Source organism: Leptodactylus fuscus, chromosome 4, assembly GCF_031893055.1.
Source record: "Leptodactylus fuscus isolate aLepFus1 chromosome 4, aLepFus1.hap2, whole genome shotgun sequence".
NCBI lineage: Eukaryota > Metazoa > Chordata > Amphibia > Anura > Leptodactylidae > Leptodactylus > Leptodactylus fuscus.
In genome coordinates this window covers 72,341,929-72,361,483 of record NC_134268.1, presented here as the reverse complement: position 1 = coordinate 72,361,483, position 19,555 = coordinate 72,341,929, and the positions used below count along the sequence as shown (strand labels likewise).

At 40.2% G+C, this 19,555-nt stretch overlaps 1 protein-coding gene across 6 annotated transcripts in view; it reads left to right on the top strand.

Moving 5' to 3' along the window:
* Window positions 1-19,555, top strand: part of EPB41L3 (erythrocyte membrane protein band 4.1 like 3) — a 145,749-nt gene that overhangs the window by 25,664 nt on the left and 100,530 nt on the right. For all 6 annotated transcript variants that reach the window (XM_075270642.1, XM_075270641.1, XM_075270640.1 and 3 more), the window contains exon 2: window positions 15,018-15,196. In XM_075270642.1, coding sequence (XP_075126743.1) covers window positions 15,029-15,196 — 168 coding nt within the window. In that variant the 5' untranslated portion in view covers window positions 15,018-15,028. The remainder of the gene's footprint in view (window positions 1-15,017; window positions 15,197-19,555) is intronic.

The window sequence follows — 19,555 nt, the reverse complement described above, 5'->3', positions numbered from 1 at the left end:
CTTTTATAATCCTACATGTGTCATGGCTTAGCTCATTGTGCTATGTATATTGTACTTTGGTTACTATGATACATGTACTGAAATGTATCGATAAGTAAAGACACAGTAATAGCGATGTGAAATACAAACCTGATCTTTAGGTGATTTTCTCACTTGTTTTGATTTTCCCGTGTTTTGGTCAGCTTTTTACATCAGTATTTTTCAGCAAAAAATATAAAATATAGATTATTTTGCAAACACTTGCCAAAACACTGCCACGTGGAGGTGTCTTTATGGACACTCTGAAATTGTTGGCCTACATTGGCTCCTAGTTATATTTTTCAGGTACACATTATTCTCAAGTGCACTTGCAGCCGGATTTGTGTAGCCATAAAAAGATGATAATCTCCTCATTGCTTTATTAATTTATGGTCCCTATTAAAGGGATTCTACGATTAAAACACATTTTTTTTCTTGTTGACACGTAGGAATAGCCTTAAGAAAGGTTATTCTTCTCCTACCTATAGATGTCCATAGAAATGATGTCCGTTCCGTAGAAATCACGGTTTTCGCCAGTATGCAAATGAGTTTTCACGCAGCACTGGGGCGCGTCCCCAATGCTGCGAGAGAACTCTCCAGCAACGCCTCCATCTTCTTCAGGAACGTTTTCTTCTAGCACAGGCGGTCAAACTTGTAGGCCTTGGGCAGAGCCAACTGCACATGCCCACAGACCACAAGAAAATGGCCGCTTACTTACTGTATAAGCGGCCATTTTTCTTGTGGCCGCGGGCATGCGCAGTCGGCTCTTCCCGAGGCCTACATGTTTGCAAAATTTGATAAATTTCCCTTGAAACCAAGTCAACAAGTACATTGATATACCCATCTATACATATGTACCTAAACCTGATCATGTGAATCTACACCAGTGCAGTGGAGTAAGGACAAATCTTTATCTGATTCTGATTTCAGCTATTGGGTGTGTAACCTCAGTTAGTATAGAATCAAGACCTTAAAATCAATAAATAATGACTATTCCAGCCTTGCTGGATCCACTTCTGACCTTGGTGCATAATACTGCCATAAAAAGACTGTGTGTGACCAGAGTCCCAGTTTGTTGCTGACAATCTGCTTGCCCAATCGGGACATATGATACGTGTCATAAAGGTACTTTGTATAGTATTTAAGAAACACATATACATTCTTCTAAGAACAGTGTTGCACATGTTCACAGGCTGAGTGTTATTGTAGGTCATTCTTATCCAATATTAGGCATAATCCATAATCCATCCGTGTAAGTCTGTTTCTAGAAGAAAGCCATGTTTCTGAAGAGCTCTCTGCCAGTCTATAAGATTTCAGCTAAAAAGTTAAAATTTCACCTTGGCTAGATGTGCCCCGGTCAGCTTGTAAGTGCTGTTACTGTGTAAAATAATTTAGAAGCACCTTAGCTGTAAAGAAAAGAGCTGCTTTAGGAAAAGAGATTGTCAAGGAACCTTGGAAATTACTCGGTTAAATCGGTCATTGAGCAATGATCTACAATGGTAATAGGATCAATCTGTGTCTGTGCACATTGTATGTGTTCTACCTTGCATGCCGTATATTTATGTGTGTTAGCAAACAATGTTACAACCCCATAGACTGTCTGTGTAAGCAAACATTTCTCCAACTGAATCGTGATCTTATGTCCTACACATTTAACAAGAGGACCTTCATAGGTGTGCGGTATTATATACTGCTAGAAAGCCGACAGTGTGCTAAATTCATCACACTGTCAACTCTCCCGCTATGCGCCTTGGCGCTGGAGATACTGGTGATGTTAATTCTGGCACTGATATTTCCCCACTGTCAGAAGGGTGGGCCTTACAACTCATTGACAGCTGAGCTGAGCTATAAGGCCAACTTTTTGACAGCATGGTGATGTCTGTGCCGAAACTATCAGCACTGATATCTGCAACACAAGGGCGTATATTGGGAAAGACTACAGTGTCCTGAATTCGGAGCACTATTGGCTCTCTAGCGGTATATAATACCGTGCATCTATGAGACCGTGAAAAGTCCTCTTTAAGTAGATAAACAACCAAGTGTAACTTTTTTTTTAACTCCTATTTATAAAAGAAAATGATCCAGTGTTACGTACCTGGGAGTAGCAATGGCATGTGAGCCTTTACTTTCTGCATCTAAACCTTTCTGTTATTGTTGATTCATCTGCACATCGGTTGAAGGAATGTTTGCCCATTCCTCTTTACAACTCTGTTATGTTGAATGTCCTCCCACGATCCTTTTTAATAATGTGTGTGCTTAGGATCGCTGTCTTGCTGCATGACCCATAATCTCTTGAGACTCAGCTCACAGACAGATGTCCTGACATTTTCTCTTAGAATTTTCTGATATATTTTGGAATTCATTGTTCTATCAATAATTTGCTTAAAAATGTTGTGTGCCGAAATTAGTGAAACTGGTGTAAAGTTGTTGATCAATTCCCCTTTATATGCTTTACAAAGATGCTTTTTTTTTTTTTTTTTTTTTTTTTTTTAATTGCTTAGAATTCAATTGAGTCTATCACCACAACCCAGCATATCAACACTGCCAGTCAGATTGATAGGTTAGTGTCTCCTGAATGAAACGTTGTTTCCTTTGTGAATCTGTGACTCTGTTACTGAGCTTGTTCATGCTGGCAATATACAAATGAGCTCTTAGGAGCATTGAGGGCGTTGTCATTGTCCCAAACAGGTAAGCTGCCACATCATTGCTTCAAAAAACTCATTTACATATTGGCAAAAAAAACCCAGCAATATGTAGGAAACTGAGGCACCAATTCACACTGGGGAAAGTTCCGCTTGATTCAGGTGCCCCTAACCTATGGGGTATATTTAAGATGTAATGACATGGTGAACCGCCTTCTGCAGGCTTCAGTTTCTCCAAAATGCTCTTAAACGCTGCGCAGTTTGCCCAACCCTTTTTATATTCGGTTTCAACTGTGGCTTTATTTCCAGCCAGAAGGCTTTATACTATCAGGCATAATTTTACATTAATGGGAAATTGTGTCATTGATTCTCTTGCTTCTTTTGTTGCGCGCCGTGAGATTATTTTAAGCAATTATTTCTCTCCTGTTCATTTGTGGGAGTCTTGGAATTGTGGCCTCTTGAAGGAATGAAAATGTAGTTACCTGATAATGTAGCACCCTTCTTGGAAGGGAGCAGGCTATTGTTAAAAAGATGTAGTGCTATTAGCAAAGGGCTGGCGCCATGTATCACCTCTTACTTCTGCTTTTAGTGGATCTTAAGCTTTAAGCAGAGAACAGCTTTCTTAACCCTAATGCTGAAAGGTACCTTGCAAATGTATTCATTTTCCCACAATGGCCAAGATATCATTCAGTTTGAGGATACGATTTTAGTATTGAGGACTGTGCAGTATGATCAACTTTGGTATAGGACGTGTATATTTCTACCGAGATCCATTTCCTGTTGCAAATGTAAAGATTAGTTTTAAAGAAAGATATACTATATAATAAGATATACTAAAATGTAGTTGGTTTATTCAGACAGGAAACCACCATTGACGTTTAGGACTGTGTTAGGTTATATACAGTTTAGCAGTCAGCTTGACAATCATGTAAGGAGTTTTCCGGACTAAAATTTTGATGACCAATCATAAGGATGGTGAGGGTCCGATATCCAGCACACCCGTGAGTGATCTGTTCTCAGCAGCTGACAGAGAATGGAGTAGACAGCTCTATTATCTGTGTTGTGGTCAGACCAGGGTGTTGTACATCAGCTCCTATTCTGTTGAAAGGGGCCTAAGCTGCAGTGACTCCCTTCTGCCACTACACAGAGAACAGAGCTGTCTGCTTCCTTCTCCATTCTCTGTCTATCAGTTGCTGAGAGCTGATGATCGGAGTGGGCGCTGGGTGTCAGGATTTGATATTGATGACCTATTCTTAGCATAGGTCTTTGATAATTTTAGCCTGGAATAAGCCATTAATGTCGAGCAATTTGCTAAGCAGTTATAATATGCATCGGTAACTTAGCACACACAAGTCAGTACCCCCCTCTAGAAGAGGGTCTCATTGATGGCCTCTATGGTTTACAGCGTTCTGGAATTGTCTAGTGATTACTGACACTGACGACTAAAATTCTATTCTAAATAAACATTGCTACATCAGACAAGTGAAGCGGAAGGGGAGCTGTTTACTCTTCCACCTTTTGTACTGCACAATGGGGTTGAAGCAGGCTTTTGAGATTTAATTTGTTTTGTAGATGTCACATCCCAGAGTACTGACTAATGCGTTTTCCCAGGCGAGAGCTGAGAAGAGTGCTTATCTCTGCAGTATTTCATTCTGATACCAATTGCAGGCTCCATTTCTGTTGCAAAGCACACAAGCACGCGGGAGAGTGGATTAATACCGCAGATTGTTGATGAGACAGTTCTGCTGGAAGAATCTACCTGTTTCAAATAAGAACTTTTTTTTGTTATTTCAAGTAAAAATTAGGACAGATGTTAAATATTTTGTAATAAGCAGTTTATCATTTACAGTAAATCTGTTCTAGACCACTGCAAAATGTGCTGCACATGACACATTGGTTTTAGTTAAAAATTGGTTCTAGTTAAAAGTGGTATAAACCGTTTTCTAATACATCAAGGGTGTAGGACTCATTTTCACCGAGGGTCACATCAGCATTGTGGTTACCATCAAAGGGCCTTTAGTAATTGTAAGACTGTGTATAATCTATAAATCTAGACTACAGCAATCTAGTGATGGCATGCAGTCTCAGATGTTTCGAATGAGGCTATAGAGCTTGGATCTGTGAACCATGATCGGGATTTACAGAGGAAAACTGAGGCACAGGGTATAAGCTGTTTGGAGTTACACCTCTTTATACCAAGCTTTCTACTATGGAGGGTGACTAGAGTGCCTGGATAGGGCTGTCAGATCTGTGCCTGTGAGAACAGAGCAATGTGGTATGTACCTAATCTTAGGCCCGGTTCACATCTGCGTTTGGGGATCTGTTAGGGAAATCCGCTTGAGGACCTCCCCGAACGGAAACCTATACACATAGAAAAACTGTTACCTGTGAAGACACGTGGACCCCATAGACTATAAATGGGTCCGTGTGGTTTCCGTTTTCATTCCGCACAAAACATGCATAGAGAAAAGTGGTGCTTGCAATACCTCCACAAAGCAAGGTCTATAAAGGTTGGGGGAATTTGGTCTGGAAGAGCTTGACTGGTTGACAGCGTGCCAGCCCCCAACCCCATCAAACATCATTGGAATGAACTAGAACAGAGATTGTGAGCCACGCCATCTCATCTGACATCAGTGTCTGATCTCACAAATGCTTTTCTGGATGAATGGGCAAAAATTCCCCCCAGACACAATCCAAAATCTTGTAGACAACCTTCCCAGAGAGAAGAGTACAAGTTTTGTTATTTATTTATTCTTTTATTTTTTTTTTAATCTGGAAATAGGAGACCAAATCCATGCAATTTAGAATGGAGTCTCATAAAATACATTTGTCCATATATTGCATGTGGAGATGGCTGCCTGAAGAATACAACTCTGACTGCTTATTATTGACATGGTGTGCATGACAACCAGGGCAGATGGCAGCCATTCCTTTAACAGTCAATTCGGAGTTTCCATGGAAATTATTGACGTTTTTCTCATTCAATAAATTGCGTTTTTTGACAATAAGTAATTTCTCAGGATGTTCATGCATCTTGCCAGAGAATGTGAAAACATTTCTTCAGGAAAATCATATCCACTCCATGGCAAACAAACCATCTTGATTCCAATCTGACTGAAAGTTTACAGTGGAAATTAAATAAGAAAGTTCATGACATGGCTGCGTTTTGCAAAGCTTGACCTGCCAGCTGCTTTGCGAGAACTTGGAGCCAGTTGGATGTAGAGTATTACTGATTGTTAGTAAAGTCTGTCTCATCAGAAAAACAAAGGAAATCGTAATTAGGATTTTTTTTTTTTCTTGATGATTCCATAAGTTTTCCTCCAAACGGATTCCATAATTTTGCCTTTAATTAAGCTGGAAGAATGTGCCATTAATTAAAATTCATTTTGTGTACAAATGTTTGAGGCCTTTGTTCATGCGGCCAGAAAGTTCAGCTATTACAGAAATGTGATTTGTATATTTTCCATGAATTGAAAAGGCATGTTGTACTCAGGGCTTTGTAATAGGAAGATCAGACCACTGGCTCTGAGGGTCCATTCACACGGAGGAAAATGGTGAGGAATTTGGTGTGGAATTTCAGCGCCCATTGACTTCATTGGGTTCCTTTTTCTGCTAGCTAACATTCTTGTACGTCTTCCGTAAAAATCTGGTTCCTGAGAAAGATTAAGGGAACCAGTTCAGCTCCTTGTAAACATCTCAACTCGTACAGATTTGTGAAAAGTGATAAGAGGAAAAAGTCAGGTTCTGTCGAGGGCAGTCTGTCGCAAAGAACGCTACACAGAAGAATGTGTTAAAATATAACACAGAAACAGTGATGTGTGAGACAGCCTGTATTTTCTTATTTACACCTGACAGCGTTCCCCCTGGATAGCTTACAATTTGCATATCAGAATGGGAGAATGACGTCTACCTTGATATGTTCAGTAAAAAAAAAAAAGTTTAAAGGAATACATCCTGTACAAAGCAATTATGTATATTCTAGATTAAGATCTAACTTTAAAGTCATCTGCCAAATATTATGAAGGCCCCATTTGGTACCAAAACACCTTGACCTGTCAACGCATAGATTTGACAAATCCCCCAAGGTTGTCTTTGAGGATCTGGTTACTAGTTGTTAGCTTTTAAGCTGTGAGGTAGGGCCTTCATGAATAAACCTTTTTTTCTTTCCCAGCAGTTTCCACAGTTGCTCAGTTTGATTGAGATCTGGGGAATCTGGCTATCACGTCTATGCCTTCAACTCTTGTCAGGTTGCTCAAATCGTTCCTGGTAATACCTTTGCCATGAAGGGGGTCCGAGCAATGTTTAGATAGGCATTGAAGTAACATTCACATATGGTATATCCTAATAATACCAACAACAACAAACAACTTGATTTTTAACCCCTTAGCGACCTTTGACGTACTATTACATCATGGACGCGAGGTACTTCGCGCACCATGAAGTAATATTACGTCATGGTGATTCCGCCCGCTCACTAGCTGAGCGGGCGGAATCGGAACTGAGTGATAGCTGTTACTGACAGCTATCACCCTTTTCCATAACCTCCGGTCGGTACTTTTACCGATCGGAGGTTTTAACCCTTTGATTGCGATGGTCAAACATGACCACCGCAAACAAAGGGTGCCGCGATCTCCCCCCCCCCCCCCCCCCCGCCGGCACCCCCCGGACCGAGATCGGGGGGTGCCGGTATCTGGAATACGTAGTCTGGGGTCTGGTTAGTGACCCCAGACAGCCCTGAGCACTCACTTACCTGGTGATGCTCCCGGCGTCTTCTGGAAGTGAGCTGTCCCGTCCGCACAGCTCACTTCCTGTGTCTAGAGTGAGACACGTGCAGGCTGTCACTGCAGCCTGTGTCTCAGTCTAGAGTAGAGAATCAGTGATGCAATCTTCACTGATCCATGTGTCCCATAGGGACACAAGAACAAGTAAAAAAAAAAAGTGTAAAAAAAAAAATAAAGTATTTGAAAACAATTAATAAAGTTATAAAGTCCCAAAAATCCCTTTTTTCTATAAAAAATGAATTATGTAAAAAAAACACAAAAAATTAATAAAAACAATACATATTTGGTATTGTCGCATCCGTAACAACCTGTACAACAAAACTGAAACAATATTTAATGTACACAGTGAACGGCGGTAAAAAATAACGGAAAAAACCCGCCGGAAGTAGTGATTTTTCGCCATCTCACCTTACAAAATGTGCTATAAAAAGTGATCAAAAAGTCATATGCACCCTAAAATAGTACCAATAAAATGCACAGGTTGTCCCGCAAAAAATAAGCCCTCAACCAACACTGTCAAGCGAAAAATAAAAATGTTACGCCTCTCAGAAGATGGCGATGCAAAAATCACTGATTTATGTCCCCAAATGTGTTTTTGTTCTGCAGACTTAGTATCGCATAAAAAAATAACATAAATGAGGTATCGCCGTAACCGTACCAACCCGCAGAATAAAGGTCACATGTTACTTATACTGTACGCTGCATGGCGAAAAATGTAAAAGGTAAAACTCAATACCAGAATTGATTTTTTCTCTTTTAAATCCAGCAAAAAAAAGAGTTAATAAAATGTAATCAGTAAGTTTTAGGCACCCCAAGATGGTGTCATTACAAAATACATAGCATCCCGCAAACAACAAGCCCTTATATGGCCACGTCAGCAGAAAAATAAAGAAAATATAGCCTCTACCAATGTGAAGACAAAATCACGCAAAATCGCCAAATCATTAGAACACAACTGGGTGCGGCAGGCAGGGAATGTATAAGCTGTGCAAGCGAATATCAGGGGACACCCCATATTTACAGCTTATGAGGGAAAATATACCAGAAGTGACCCCCAAAGTGACCCCAGTGTAACTCCCCCAATCATAGGAGCTACTGGGGGTACAGTAGGGAATTTAGTGTCTGCAATGTCCTCCGCACCGCTTATATATTCCCTCTTCGCCATCCGCTGTGCAGTCACGTCCGGGATACTAATACTACACTACACCCCCTGATAAATTCTTTTAGGGGTGCAGTTTTCAAACTGCGGTCACTCCTTTGGGGAATCCACTTTTCTGGTACCTTACAGGCTCTACAAACATGACATGGCGTCTAGATACCAAACATCTGAATCTGTACTCCAAAAGCCGCATCGCGCTCCTTCCCTTCTGCCCCCTGCTGTGCGCCCAAACTGCAGTTTATGCCACATGTATGACACTGGTGTAACCGGGGTAATGTCATATGTGAGTATAAACTGATATTAGGGCCCAGCCAGACACAGAAGGGAAGAAGGTTATTTGGTTTTTGGAGCACAGACTTAGACGGTTTGGTTTTTGGATGCCATGGCACTTTTGCAGAGACTCTAAAATTTCCCCTACAAAATGGGGTCACTTCTTGGGGAATTCCAGTTTACTGGCACCTCCAGGGCTCTGCAAAAACAACATGGCGCCCAGGAAGTCCCTCTAAATCTGTACCCCAAAAGCTAAAAAGCGCAGTGCTCCTTCCCTTCTGAGCCCTGCTGTGCGCCCAAGCAGCAGTTTATACCCACATATATAATTTTTTTGCCCCTCGGGAAGGCCCACTTAATAGTTTTAGGAGTGCAGGTCTCTGACAACACAATGTGGGTGCAATGCATTGGATACCAAAATGGCATATTTCTTTAAAAATTTCAATTTTTGGGAAGCATTTTTAGTCTCAAAATCATAATACCACTTGATACATTCCTTGACGGGTGTAGTTTCTAAAATGGGGTCACTTTTGAGGGGTTTCTATTGTATTGATACTTTAGGGACTCAGCAAATGCGACATGGCACCTCAAAACTATTCCAGCAATATATGCCCTCCAAAATCCAAATAGCGCTCTTTCCATTTTGAGCCCCAACATGTACCCATACAGCAGATTATGATCCCATATGGGGTATTGCCGTGTTCAGGGGAAATTGTGTAACAAACTGTGGGGGGCTCTTAATTCTCTAACTACTTGCAAAAATTAAAAATATGGCGCTAAATGGACGATTTATTGGAAAAAAAAGTAATTTTTCATTTTCACATCTCAATGGTAAAAAAATCTGTGAAACACCTGTAGGGTCCAAGTGCTCACTAAACCCCTTGATAAATTCCTTGAGGGGTCTAGTTTTCAAAATGGGGTCGTTTTTTTTTTGTTTTTTTTTGGGGGGGGGGGGGGGGGGGTTTCCACTGTTCTAGCACTTCAGGGGCTCTCCAAATGCAACATGGTGCCTGAAACAGATTTCAGCTAAATTTGCCCTCAAAAATCCCAACAGCGATCCTTCAGCTCTGGACTTTACAGTGTGCCCATACATCACTTTACATCCACATGTGGGGCATTTCTGTAGTTGGAGCAAAGTGCTTGACAATTTGTGGGGTGCATTTTCTTTTTTAACCCCTTGTGGAAATGCATAATTTGGGGTTAAAGCTACATTTTATAGCAAAAAATGTCACTTTTCCTTTTGTTGGGCCAATTCTGTTACACTCCTGTAGGGTCAAAGGGCTCACTAAACCCCTTGGTAAATTCCTTGAGGGGTATAGTTTCCAAAATGGGGTGACATTTTGGGGGTTTCCACTGTTTTGGCACATTGGGGGCTCTGCAAAAGGGACATGGTGCCTGAAAAGTATTCTAGTAAAATCTGGCCTACAAAATCCAATTAGCGCTCCATCCGTTCTGAGAGCGACCGTGTGCCCATACATTAGGGTACCAGCACATACGGGGTATTGTCGTGTTCAGGAGAAATTGTGTAACAAAATGTGGGGTGCAGTTTCTCCTTTAACCCTTTGTGAAGATGAAAAATTTGGGGCTACAGTGACATTTTATTATAAAAAAAAGTAATTTTTCATTTTCACATCTCAATGGTAAAAAAATCTGTGAAACACCTGTAGGGTCCAAGTGCTCACTATACCCCTTGATAAATTCCTTGAGGGGTCTAGTTTCCAAAATGGGGTGACATTTTGGGGTTTTCCACTGTTTTGGCACCTTGGGGGCTTTGCAATCGGGGCATGGCGCCTGAAAAATATTCTAGCAAAATCTGGCCTACAAAATCCAATTAGTGCTCCATCCGCTCTGAGAGTGACCGTGTGCCCGTACATTAGGGTACCAGCACATATGGGGTATTGTCGTGTTCGGGAGAAATTGTGTAACAAAATGTGGGGTGCAGTTTCTCCTTTAACCCTTAGTAAATGTGTAAATTCTAGGGCTAAATGAATATATTAGTGACAGAAATTGAAAAATGTAAATTTGACCTCCATTTTGTTTTAATTGTTGTGAAATGCTGAAAGGGTTAAGAAACTTTCTAACTGCTGTTTTAGATTCTTTCAGGAGTGCAGTTTTTAGAATGGGGTGACTTTTGGGGGGTTTTATTAGAGGCCTTTCAAGTTCCCTTCAGAACTGAACTGGTCCCTTGAAAAATGTGTTTTGGAAATTTTCTTGAAAATTTGGAAAATTACTGCTTGACTTGTAAGCCTTATAATATGTGGAAAAAAATGAAAGGGTGCTTAAAATTTGATTGCTACATAAATCAGAGACATGGTTAATTATATTTATGAAAAAATTCGGGTAGTATGACTTTCTATTTGAAAGGCTTGCAATTTCAAAGTTTGAAAACTGCATTTTTTTCAAAATTTTCACCAAATTTCCTATTTTTTCATAATTAAAGACAAAACATATCAACGAAAATTTACTACTGACATGAAGTACAATGTGTTACGAAAAAACAATCTCAGAATCACTTGTGTAAGTTAAAGCGTCTCAAAGTTATCGCCATTTAAAGTGACACATGTCAGATTTGAAAAAAGAGGCCTGGTCCTTAAGTCACTTTTGGGCTGTGTCTCTAAGGGGTTAAGGTTATGTAGTTGCATAACCTTATTTAACATAACATAACCTATTTCACATACTTCAGTATACAGATGAAACTGTATGAGCTGTATCACTAGCTGGTGTTTGTGACTATACAGATACTAAGTGCAGGGAATGCAATGTAACTTGTAGGTGGAGTGGACAGGATCTGAGGAACAGAGAAGGAAAGATGGAATGGAGTAAGAGATGTTAGTGTAGTGTGCAGAGGTGTAGAGCAATGCAATCAGATCATGTGATAAGCCTGCTTAAACAGATGTGATTTTTAGGCAGTTTTAAAGCTGCTGTAGTTGGGTATTAATCCGGATAAAGCGTTCCAGAGCATCGGTGCAGCTCAAGAAAAGTCTCGGAAACGGGAGTGGGATTTTCTGATAACAGAGGATTCATGTAGAAGGTCATTGACAGGAAGGAGGGGACTGTTAGAGCACTAAACAGTGACGAGGGAGGAGATGTCAGGAGGTGCAGCGACGTATTCCCAGCTGAATATTGATTGTGCTTGCCTCCTTTCCTTAGTAAATTCTGGTGCCATTTCTCTCCTCGGTACGCAATGGATAAGCACCCTGACAATCACAAGATGTAAAAGAATATACAACTCATTACACCAGGCCAATATTTTCCATTGTTACATGGTCCAGTTCTGATCATCATTTGCCAATTGTAGGCACTGTCAAAGGTGGACATGGGGTCAATATGGAGACTCTGACCAGGTCATGGCTAAGCAGCAATCTGACATCTAGTCTGCAATTTTTGTCTGTATTTGTTTGTTTTGCTCTGGTACATTTTACGCCAAAATAGTCCAATTGTTTAGTGCAGAAAGTGAAGGAATATTTCTAAATATGTTTAAGATGCTACAAATTTATGAACAATAATATCAGAAACTAATTTGCTTACAAAGGCCCCCTGGCCAATGGGGTAACAGTCCTCTGTCAAACTCCTTGAATGCCATAGTTATTGAAGATAATATCTCAAGAGGTGAAATGGCAAGGAGTTCTTGTCTGTCTGTTATGCCAGGGATATCAGCAGAGGGTGTCAGCTATAAGCACTTGACTGTGTAGTAAATGCATGGCGAGTCTTTCTGCCCATGACATAAACATATCATGGAGTAAAAAGGGGTTAAACGTGATGTGAAAATATGGTTCAGAGAATTTGAGATAAAAAAAGAAATCTGAGAAAATAAAAAACCTAGAGAAACTTACCATAGCACTGTACATCTGTGAGAGGTTATTTCCATTTCTTCTGATGGGCAGCAACTTTTCTTTCATATTGCTGGAGATTTTACATATCAAGAAGGGCATTCTGGAGCCCTAATGGGAGAAGCGGAGGCATCCTCCAGTGCTAAATTTAATATGTTTGTGCGCTTATGCTAGTTTTTATCTTAGAATCTAAAATGAATGTTCAGAACACAGGCTACATAAAGGCTTCTGGCAGCGACGAGCAGTTCAAGCTCTTAAGAGAAGAGTTAAAATCTTCAAAGAGATTTTTTTGTATCAGCGCTGATTGCCTGGTTGAAAGTCCATTTGGGGATACTTCCATGGATACAATCACTTTCACATATTCTCATCTGTCATTATACCTTTTTGGTATGCTAATTTTTCTTATTTTTTTCACAGCCCAAAAAATAGGATTTGTATAAAAAGCATGACATTTGTTCTGCTTAAAGAGGACTTTCTAAGAGCTCGTTCACATCTGCGCCCGGGGTTTCTGTTTTTGCAGGTTTCCGTTTCCTGCCCGAAACTGGGCAGGAGATGGAAACCTGCAGGCATTTTTCAAACCCATTCAAATGAATGGGTTTGAAAAGTGTCTGGCCGTGAGTGCCTGTGAGCATTTTGTGCTCTCCGCGGTAAAACCGTGTGGTTTTTTTTGTTTGTTTGTTTGTTTGTTTATTTTTTTTTTAACCAGACACAAAGTCGGACATGCAGGATGCTGTGTCCGGTTTTAAAAAACTGTTTCACCACGGAGAGCACAAAACGCCTCCCGACGCTCACGGTCTGACAGGTTTCCATCTTCTGCCTGCAGAAGACGGAAACCTGAGTATGGAGACTGAACGCTGGTGTGATCCAAGTGTAACACATTTTTCCCTTTGAAACAAGAATAAATATTGGAAAATATACAGATCCTCTAACTGAACCTGATTTATAATCATTGTGAAATATTTGGGTTCTCTAATTCCCCTTTACAGCATTTCACAGAATGAATAACGGGAAGACCTAGCATTGCAAAGGAAAAACATGTCGATAGGTTTTTTACTTATTAAGGCCGGGGGCCCAAGATGGCGTAAACCCTGCTGTTAGGCTAAGGCAGAAACTCGCAGCATGGCAGTCTCCATATAGGTATAATTGAAGCAGAAAGTCTGCAGAGGAAAACTTTCCTCCGAGTTTTTTTCCCCCACAGCGCTTATTCACTGTGGCCCACTACATGGGGCCTAAGCCCCCACTTTGCGCAAACACAGCTTTTTTTTTTTTGTGGTTTTTTGAGCCAAACCAAGAATGGCTACAAACGGAATGGGAAATATCTAGGAAGTTCTTATACTTCTATCTTCTGCACAATCCACTCCTGGCTTTGGCTCAAAAAATCACAACAAAATCTGCAACAAAAACAGCTGCGTTTCTGCAACGTGGGGCCTCAGCCTTAAGGAGCAAACAGGACTGAATTTTAAATCAAACTTCCTAGTATATATGAAATGGTTAACCTACTAGAGTAAAAAATGAGAAATGAATGCAGAAATGGAAAATTTGGCATCTTTGACAAAGTATATTCACTTAAGAACTTGATGGTAAGAGTTGGAAGCAAAAAGAAAGAGATTTATCATGACGGAAATGTTTAAAGTCAGCTCTGTTGGAGTCTGCATTGCTGTAATTTGTGCCATATATCAAATGTCACATGTGTTTGATAAATTTGGCATATCTTAATTTTCTGTCCTGAGATGTTACTCCACTTTCTTTGTCACTCCCCACTGAAGTGAGATTTTGACTTTTTTTTTTTTTTTTTTTTTGGATAAGTTGCATTTGATAAATCTGATGTACTTAACAGGCCACTCACGTCCACTTTCAAAGGGGAAATAAGCACAAAAAATCCCAACTATTTTGCAACGTTTTGATGCCAGAATTCCATTGTTTAGGATTTGATAATTTTCTTTAATTGTGTCTGGGTCTTGCTCAGGTTCTCATCTTAATGTTCATCCAAATTGAGTGACATTTTTTTATGTTCAAATGATTAAAAAAATGGAATAACTTAAAAGTATTGTAGTTATTAGATTTCTTTTTATTAAATAATTCAGTCATGCTTAAAGCATAAGCAATCTTATTATGAAATATTTATGATGAATTCTAAAAGCCTTTTCTGTGTCGTCCTGCTTCAATTATGTATTCACTTTTTGATTGTTAATTTTGTGAGAGCGGATTGTGTCCCACTGTGTTTTATGTTTTCAAGATGCTTTTTTTCTCTCCTTATTTTAACAAATGATACGTTTTATCGAATGCAATGTCTTTATCTGAATGTCTTCTTTTTCTTTAGAAAATTAAAACATGACTTTAGAAACGGGTTCAGAGTCTGAATCCAAACAAGACCAAGAGAAAGACCAGAAAGGGACAGGAGGAACACAACCAGGGCAGCAGCCTGGAGAAGATCATCAAAACGCATTAGAACATTTCCCAGCTGCAGCTGCACATAGCACACCCTTGAAAAGTGAAAAGGCAAGTGTCATTTAGTTCTCCATCTACTCATGCTAGAACCATTATCAATACCATTCAACCATTTTTCAGTTATGAAAAGTGTTCTTACCTTGAGTGCAAAATCAATATAACCTAATAATTTCCAGTTCACCTTTATGTTCTCAGCCATAACTGACTGTGAAAAGACTTTTTGTCGTGCTTGAAACTTGCATCGAAAATGTATTAAGTTGTTAGAGTAAATATATTTTGCAAATGTTGAGGGCTGGAAATTTGAGTAAAACGCCTTCGCTTTCAATATTCCATAATTTTCCCATTGGGTAACTCCTATTTTTATTCTATTTTAAATGGGTTTTTTTTTCCCAGGATTTAAACACTGATGGTCTATTTTTAGGATAGAATAAAAAGGATACTCTATCTTGAACTTTCACTTATAGGGGCTCAAATCTCTTCTTCTCTTACAACTACAGTTGCTATCTGGTTGATAAACCACCAAATCGCAGTAATTCTGCATTTTAAGATGGTGTACATGTGATCTCTCGTTCACATCTGTGTTTGTATTCCGTTCGGGGGGTCCGCATGGGGACCCCTGAATGGAATAACAAACGCATTCGAAAGCGCTGTGCAGTGAAAGTATACAGACCCCATAGACTATAATAGGGTCTGTGTGGTTGCCGCACGCTGCCCACACGAATCATGCGGACAGGAAAGTACATTGTGAACTACTTTCCTGTTCATGTGTTCTGTGCGGAGATCTGGCGGCAAGCACACGGACCCCAATAGTCTATGGGGTCTATGTGCTTTCACTGCACAGAGATTGCAATTGCGTTTGGTATTCCGTTCGTGGGGGTCCCCATGTGGACACCCCCAAATGGAATACCAACGCAGAGGTGAACCAACCCTTACCTCCTTTTTCAGTTACTGTCTACTTTTCCAGGCCATACATCACTAAGGGGGCGTTCACACTTGCACCTGCTGTGTCCGTACGTCGTGAATCTGACGAAATTGCAGAAAAACAGATTGGGAACGGTTTGCAAACTCATTCACTTCAGTGGGCGTTTAATGCCATCCGCAGGTGTCTGTTTGCAGCCTCTCTGCTGTGAATCCGCTTTTTTTGGATGGGCACAAAGTTGGACATGCAGGACTTTGTGTGTATCCAAAAAAAAAAGAAGCAGATTCATGGCAACAGAACTCTAAGCACATGTACATTTGGACACACATAAGCAGACTGCCTGCCAGAATGGTGACTGGAGGATACTGCTTGACTTGTACAGAGTTCTTGTCTAAGATTTCCAGACCTAAGGTGACAAAGTTTGTAATTTTCGCACAAAAACTGGCACATGTGAAAACAATTGTAAGGCCTGGTAAAGGGTTGGACTATAGAGTAGCCAACACTAGGTGACATTATGTGCAGGATTATTTCTTCTGCATATGCAATTACAATAAGAATGGTTTGAACTATGACATCCCTCTTCAAATCTTGTCCATGATGGATGGGAATCACAAGCCCAAACCAGGACCACAACTGTAAGTTGGAGTAACATTTCCCAGATATGGCAGGCCACTCATTTATTAAGCAAGGTAATATATGATGGCAGTTTTCATAAAAAGCAAGAAGTGTCTTAATTTTGGGTGATTAATAGCCTAACAGAGCTTCCCCATTTATATCAGCTGGACTCAAATGATTGCTTATCAGCATGAACATCACTTTACCTTACCGCCTGCTGCCATGTAATCATGTTGCATGGGTTTAAGAGATTAATTTCTTACATCGAATGTAAAAGTAGATAAGAAAATTGCCAATTCAGGTATTTTTATTTGATTTTTGACCGTAAATGAGATTTTCTAGATATAGGAGGTCAAAATGAAATCTCAGTAGGTTAAGTAAGAAAATCAAGCAGAGTAGAAAAACTTTCCACGAGCAATTGAGCTCAAAACATTTAATAGCAGAGAATAAAATGTCATCCATAAATTATCATACAGCTTTACGGCAGTACTTGTACACATCTGCTTGTGACCTGGAGAGAACAGCTGAGACATATCCGTTCTGAAGCAGAAGACATAGTCTAAGCCCCTACACCCCGTACCGTTCCTTACAATAGAAAACAGTGAAAACTAGTTCTGCCCCTTAATCTTGTAATAGTTTTCCAAAACTAATTTTCCTGGCTAATACTTAGTGTAATATGATAGTAGACCAAAAACAAAAAACAAAAGGCATTTTCCAGCACCACAATATTGGTGCCTTAGCCTGAGGATAGGTCATCCGTTTCAGATCAGTTGTGAGAACACCCCCTTGGTACTATAAGACACTAGAAGATATTTCCCACCTTTCAGAACCCACCCACTTGACCATATACTGATATCAATAGCTGAAATAACAGCACTAATATCTAATGGTAGCAGCTAACTGAAAAGTAATGGCTTTGTTCAGTTTCAGCTAAAAAGTTATTGTTTCTTTAATGAAAAGTTAGAGTTAGGAACCAATACAAAAATCAGTTCCCATCAGGTTTCTAGATCTCTGCTTGCTCAGTCATTGTTTACTTCCAGTGGCTGAAATTCATTCTGTGGTCATGTGATGGACACCCGGGTGCACAGCACTGTCTTCTAACAATCCATGCACCAATGTGTCCATCACATGACCATGGATTATAATTTTTATGCACTAGAAGTAAAAGGAGTGAATGATGACAGCAAGCGGAGATCTAGAAAATAATGTGGAATTGATACAGAAAGTATGTTGGAGCTTTTCATTATACAAACATTAACATTTGGTTGCTAAAACTGGGCAACCCATTTAACACATAAGGGGTTTGAGGACATGAAGGGCTAGTACCCCAGGCCTAGGCCCAATGTGTCTTACACGCAGTGGAAAAAACACAGCGTTTGCATTCACTTTATAGTGGATGGGATTCTATTGAATGCGCTGTGAACACACTATGGTTTCCAAATGTCAATTATACCTATGGAAACGCCAGTGGAGCAGAATTTTTTTCTGTGAATAGCGCTGCGGGGGAAAAAAAGTGATTCATTGCTGCTTCGTTTTTTTTTTTTTTTTTTTTTTTCTGCAGTGCTGTTTTTGGTGCGGGAGGCTATGCGGGGCCTTAGCCAAGGATTGTTCTAATGAGAAAACCCTTTTAGGCTATGCGACCTATTAGTAGATTTAGCGTTGTGGAGAGGGCACATACTGGATTATTATCTTTCAAGCTGAGCTTCTGACAAGTTTTGGTGGATTTTATTAGTCCATGTCTTAGATGGGTGCATATTATGCATAAATACTACACTTCTCCGACAGCGGCCACTGTAGGGAATATAAGCAGCCAAATCGGGCAGTTTGCAGTTAGTATCAGACTCAGCTGGTCACCATTTACAATAAATAAAAGCATTCCCAACATATTGTTATGAAGCACTCTGTAGAAAAGTGTTTAATATTGCATACCTGTCTGTACAGAAACTAGAACAGTTATGTGTAAAGGTTTTATGTTGGTATTCCCATAATAGTGCTTTGTATATTTTTAGAGCTTTTATATAAATCAGCAAATCTCTTGCCTCTTTTTGTTTTAGAGATGGGTGAGGGTCATAGCACCCAGGTTCCCACAAACAAAATTTTAGATGTGTGTTCCAAAATAGAAACAGTAAGACTGCATCAGAAACTTACTGTGACGCTTGTGTATCCAAAAGGGTAAGTATCACCTTTTCCTTCTATTGTGATATCCAGATAAAGTAAAGGTGATACCAGCATCCAGTGTGACAAATGCAGGACTGTGGTTCAGTGGTTAGTACTGGTGACCATGGCTGGATTCAGACGCAGGACTCCAGCAGTGCAATGCGACATCTGCATGTGGTTTGTATTTACCGGGGTGTCCTCCCACACCCCAAAGACAGGCCAAAGATATGGTGATGGTTATTTAGATTGTGAGCCCTACTTTAGGCAGTGAGTGATGTCAGTACCTATAAAGAGCTGCAGAATAAGTAGACGCTGTAGAACTAAAATCCTATTAATATTATAAATGTGAAAGTTTGTGAGTTTGGATGTTTGTGGGTTTGTGTGTTCGGATGTTTGTTAGTCAATCACGCAAAACCCGCTCGACCGATTTGGCTGAAATTTTCCACAAACATAGTTAATACACCCCATTGCGCAATAGGCTACTTTTCGTCACAATAGCGCACATACGTTTTTCCCAGGACCCCCACAAAACTCAAACTCACATCACCATCTCTGCAATCTCACACACTTTGGACCATAGCAAGCCACAAAATTCATATTGCCCTCTGCAGCCTCGCCCCTAACCCCACACAATCACATATACATATACTTTACCACTTTGCCCCTCACCTTAACAATACTCCAGGAGGCTCTCTTTAACGCTCCGGAGCAGCCATGTT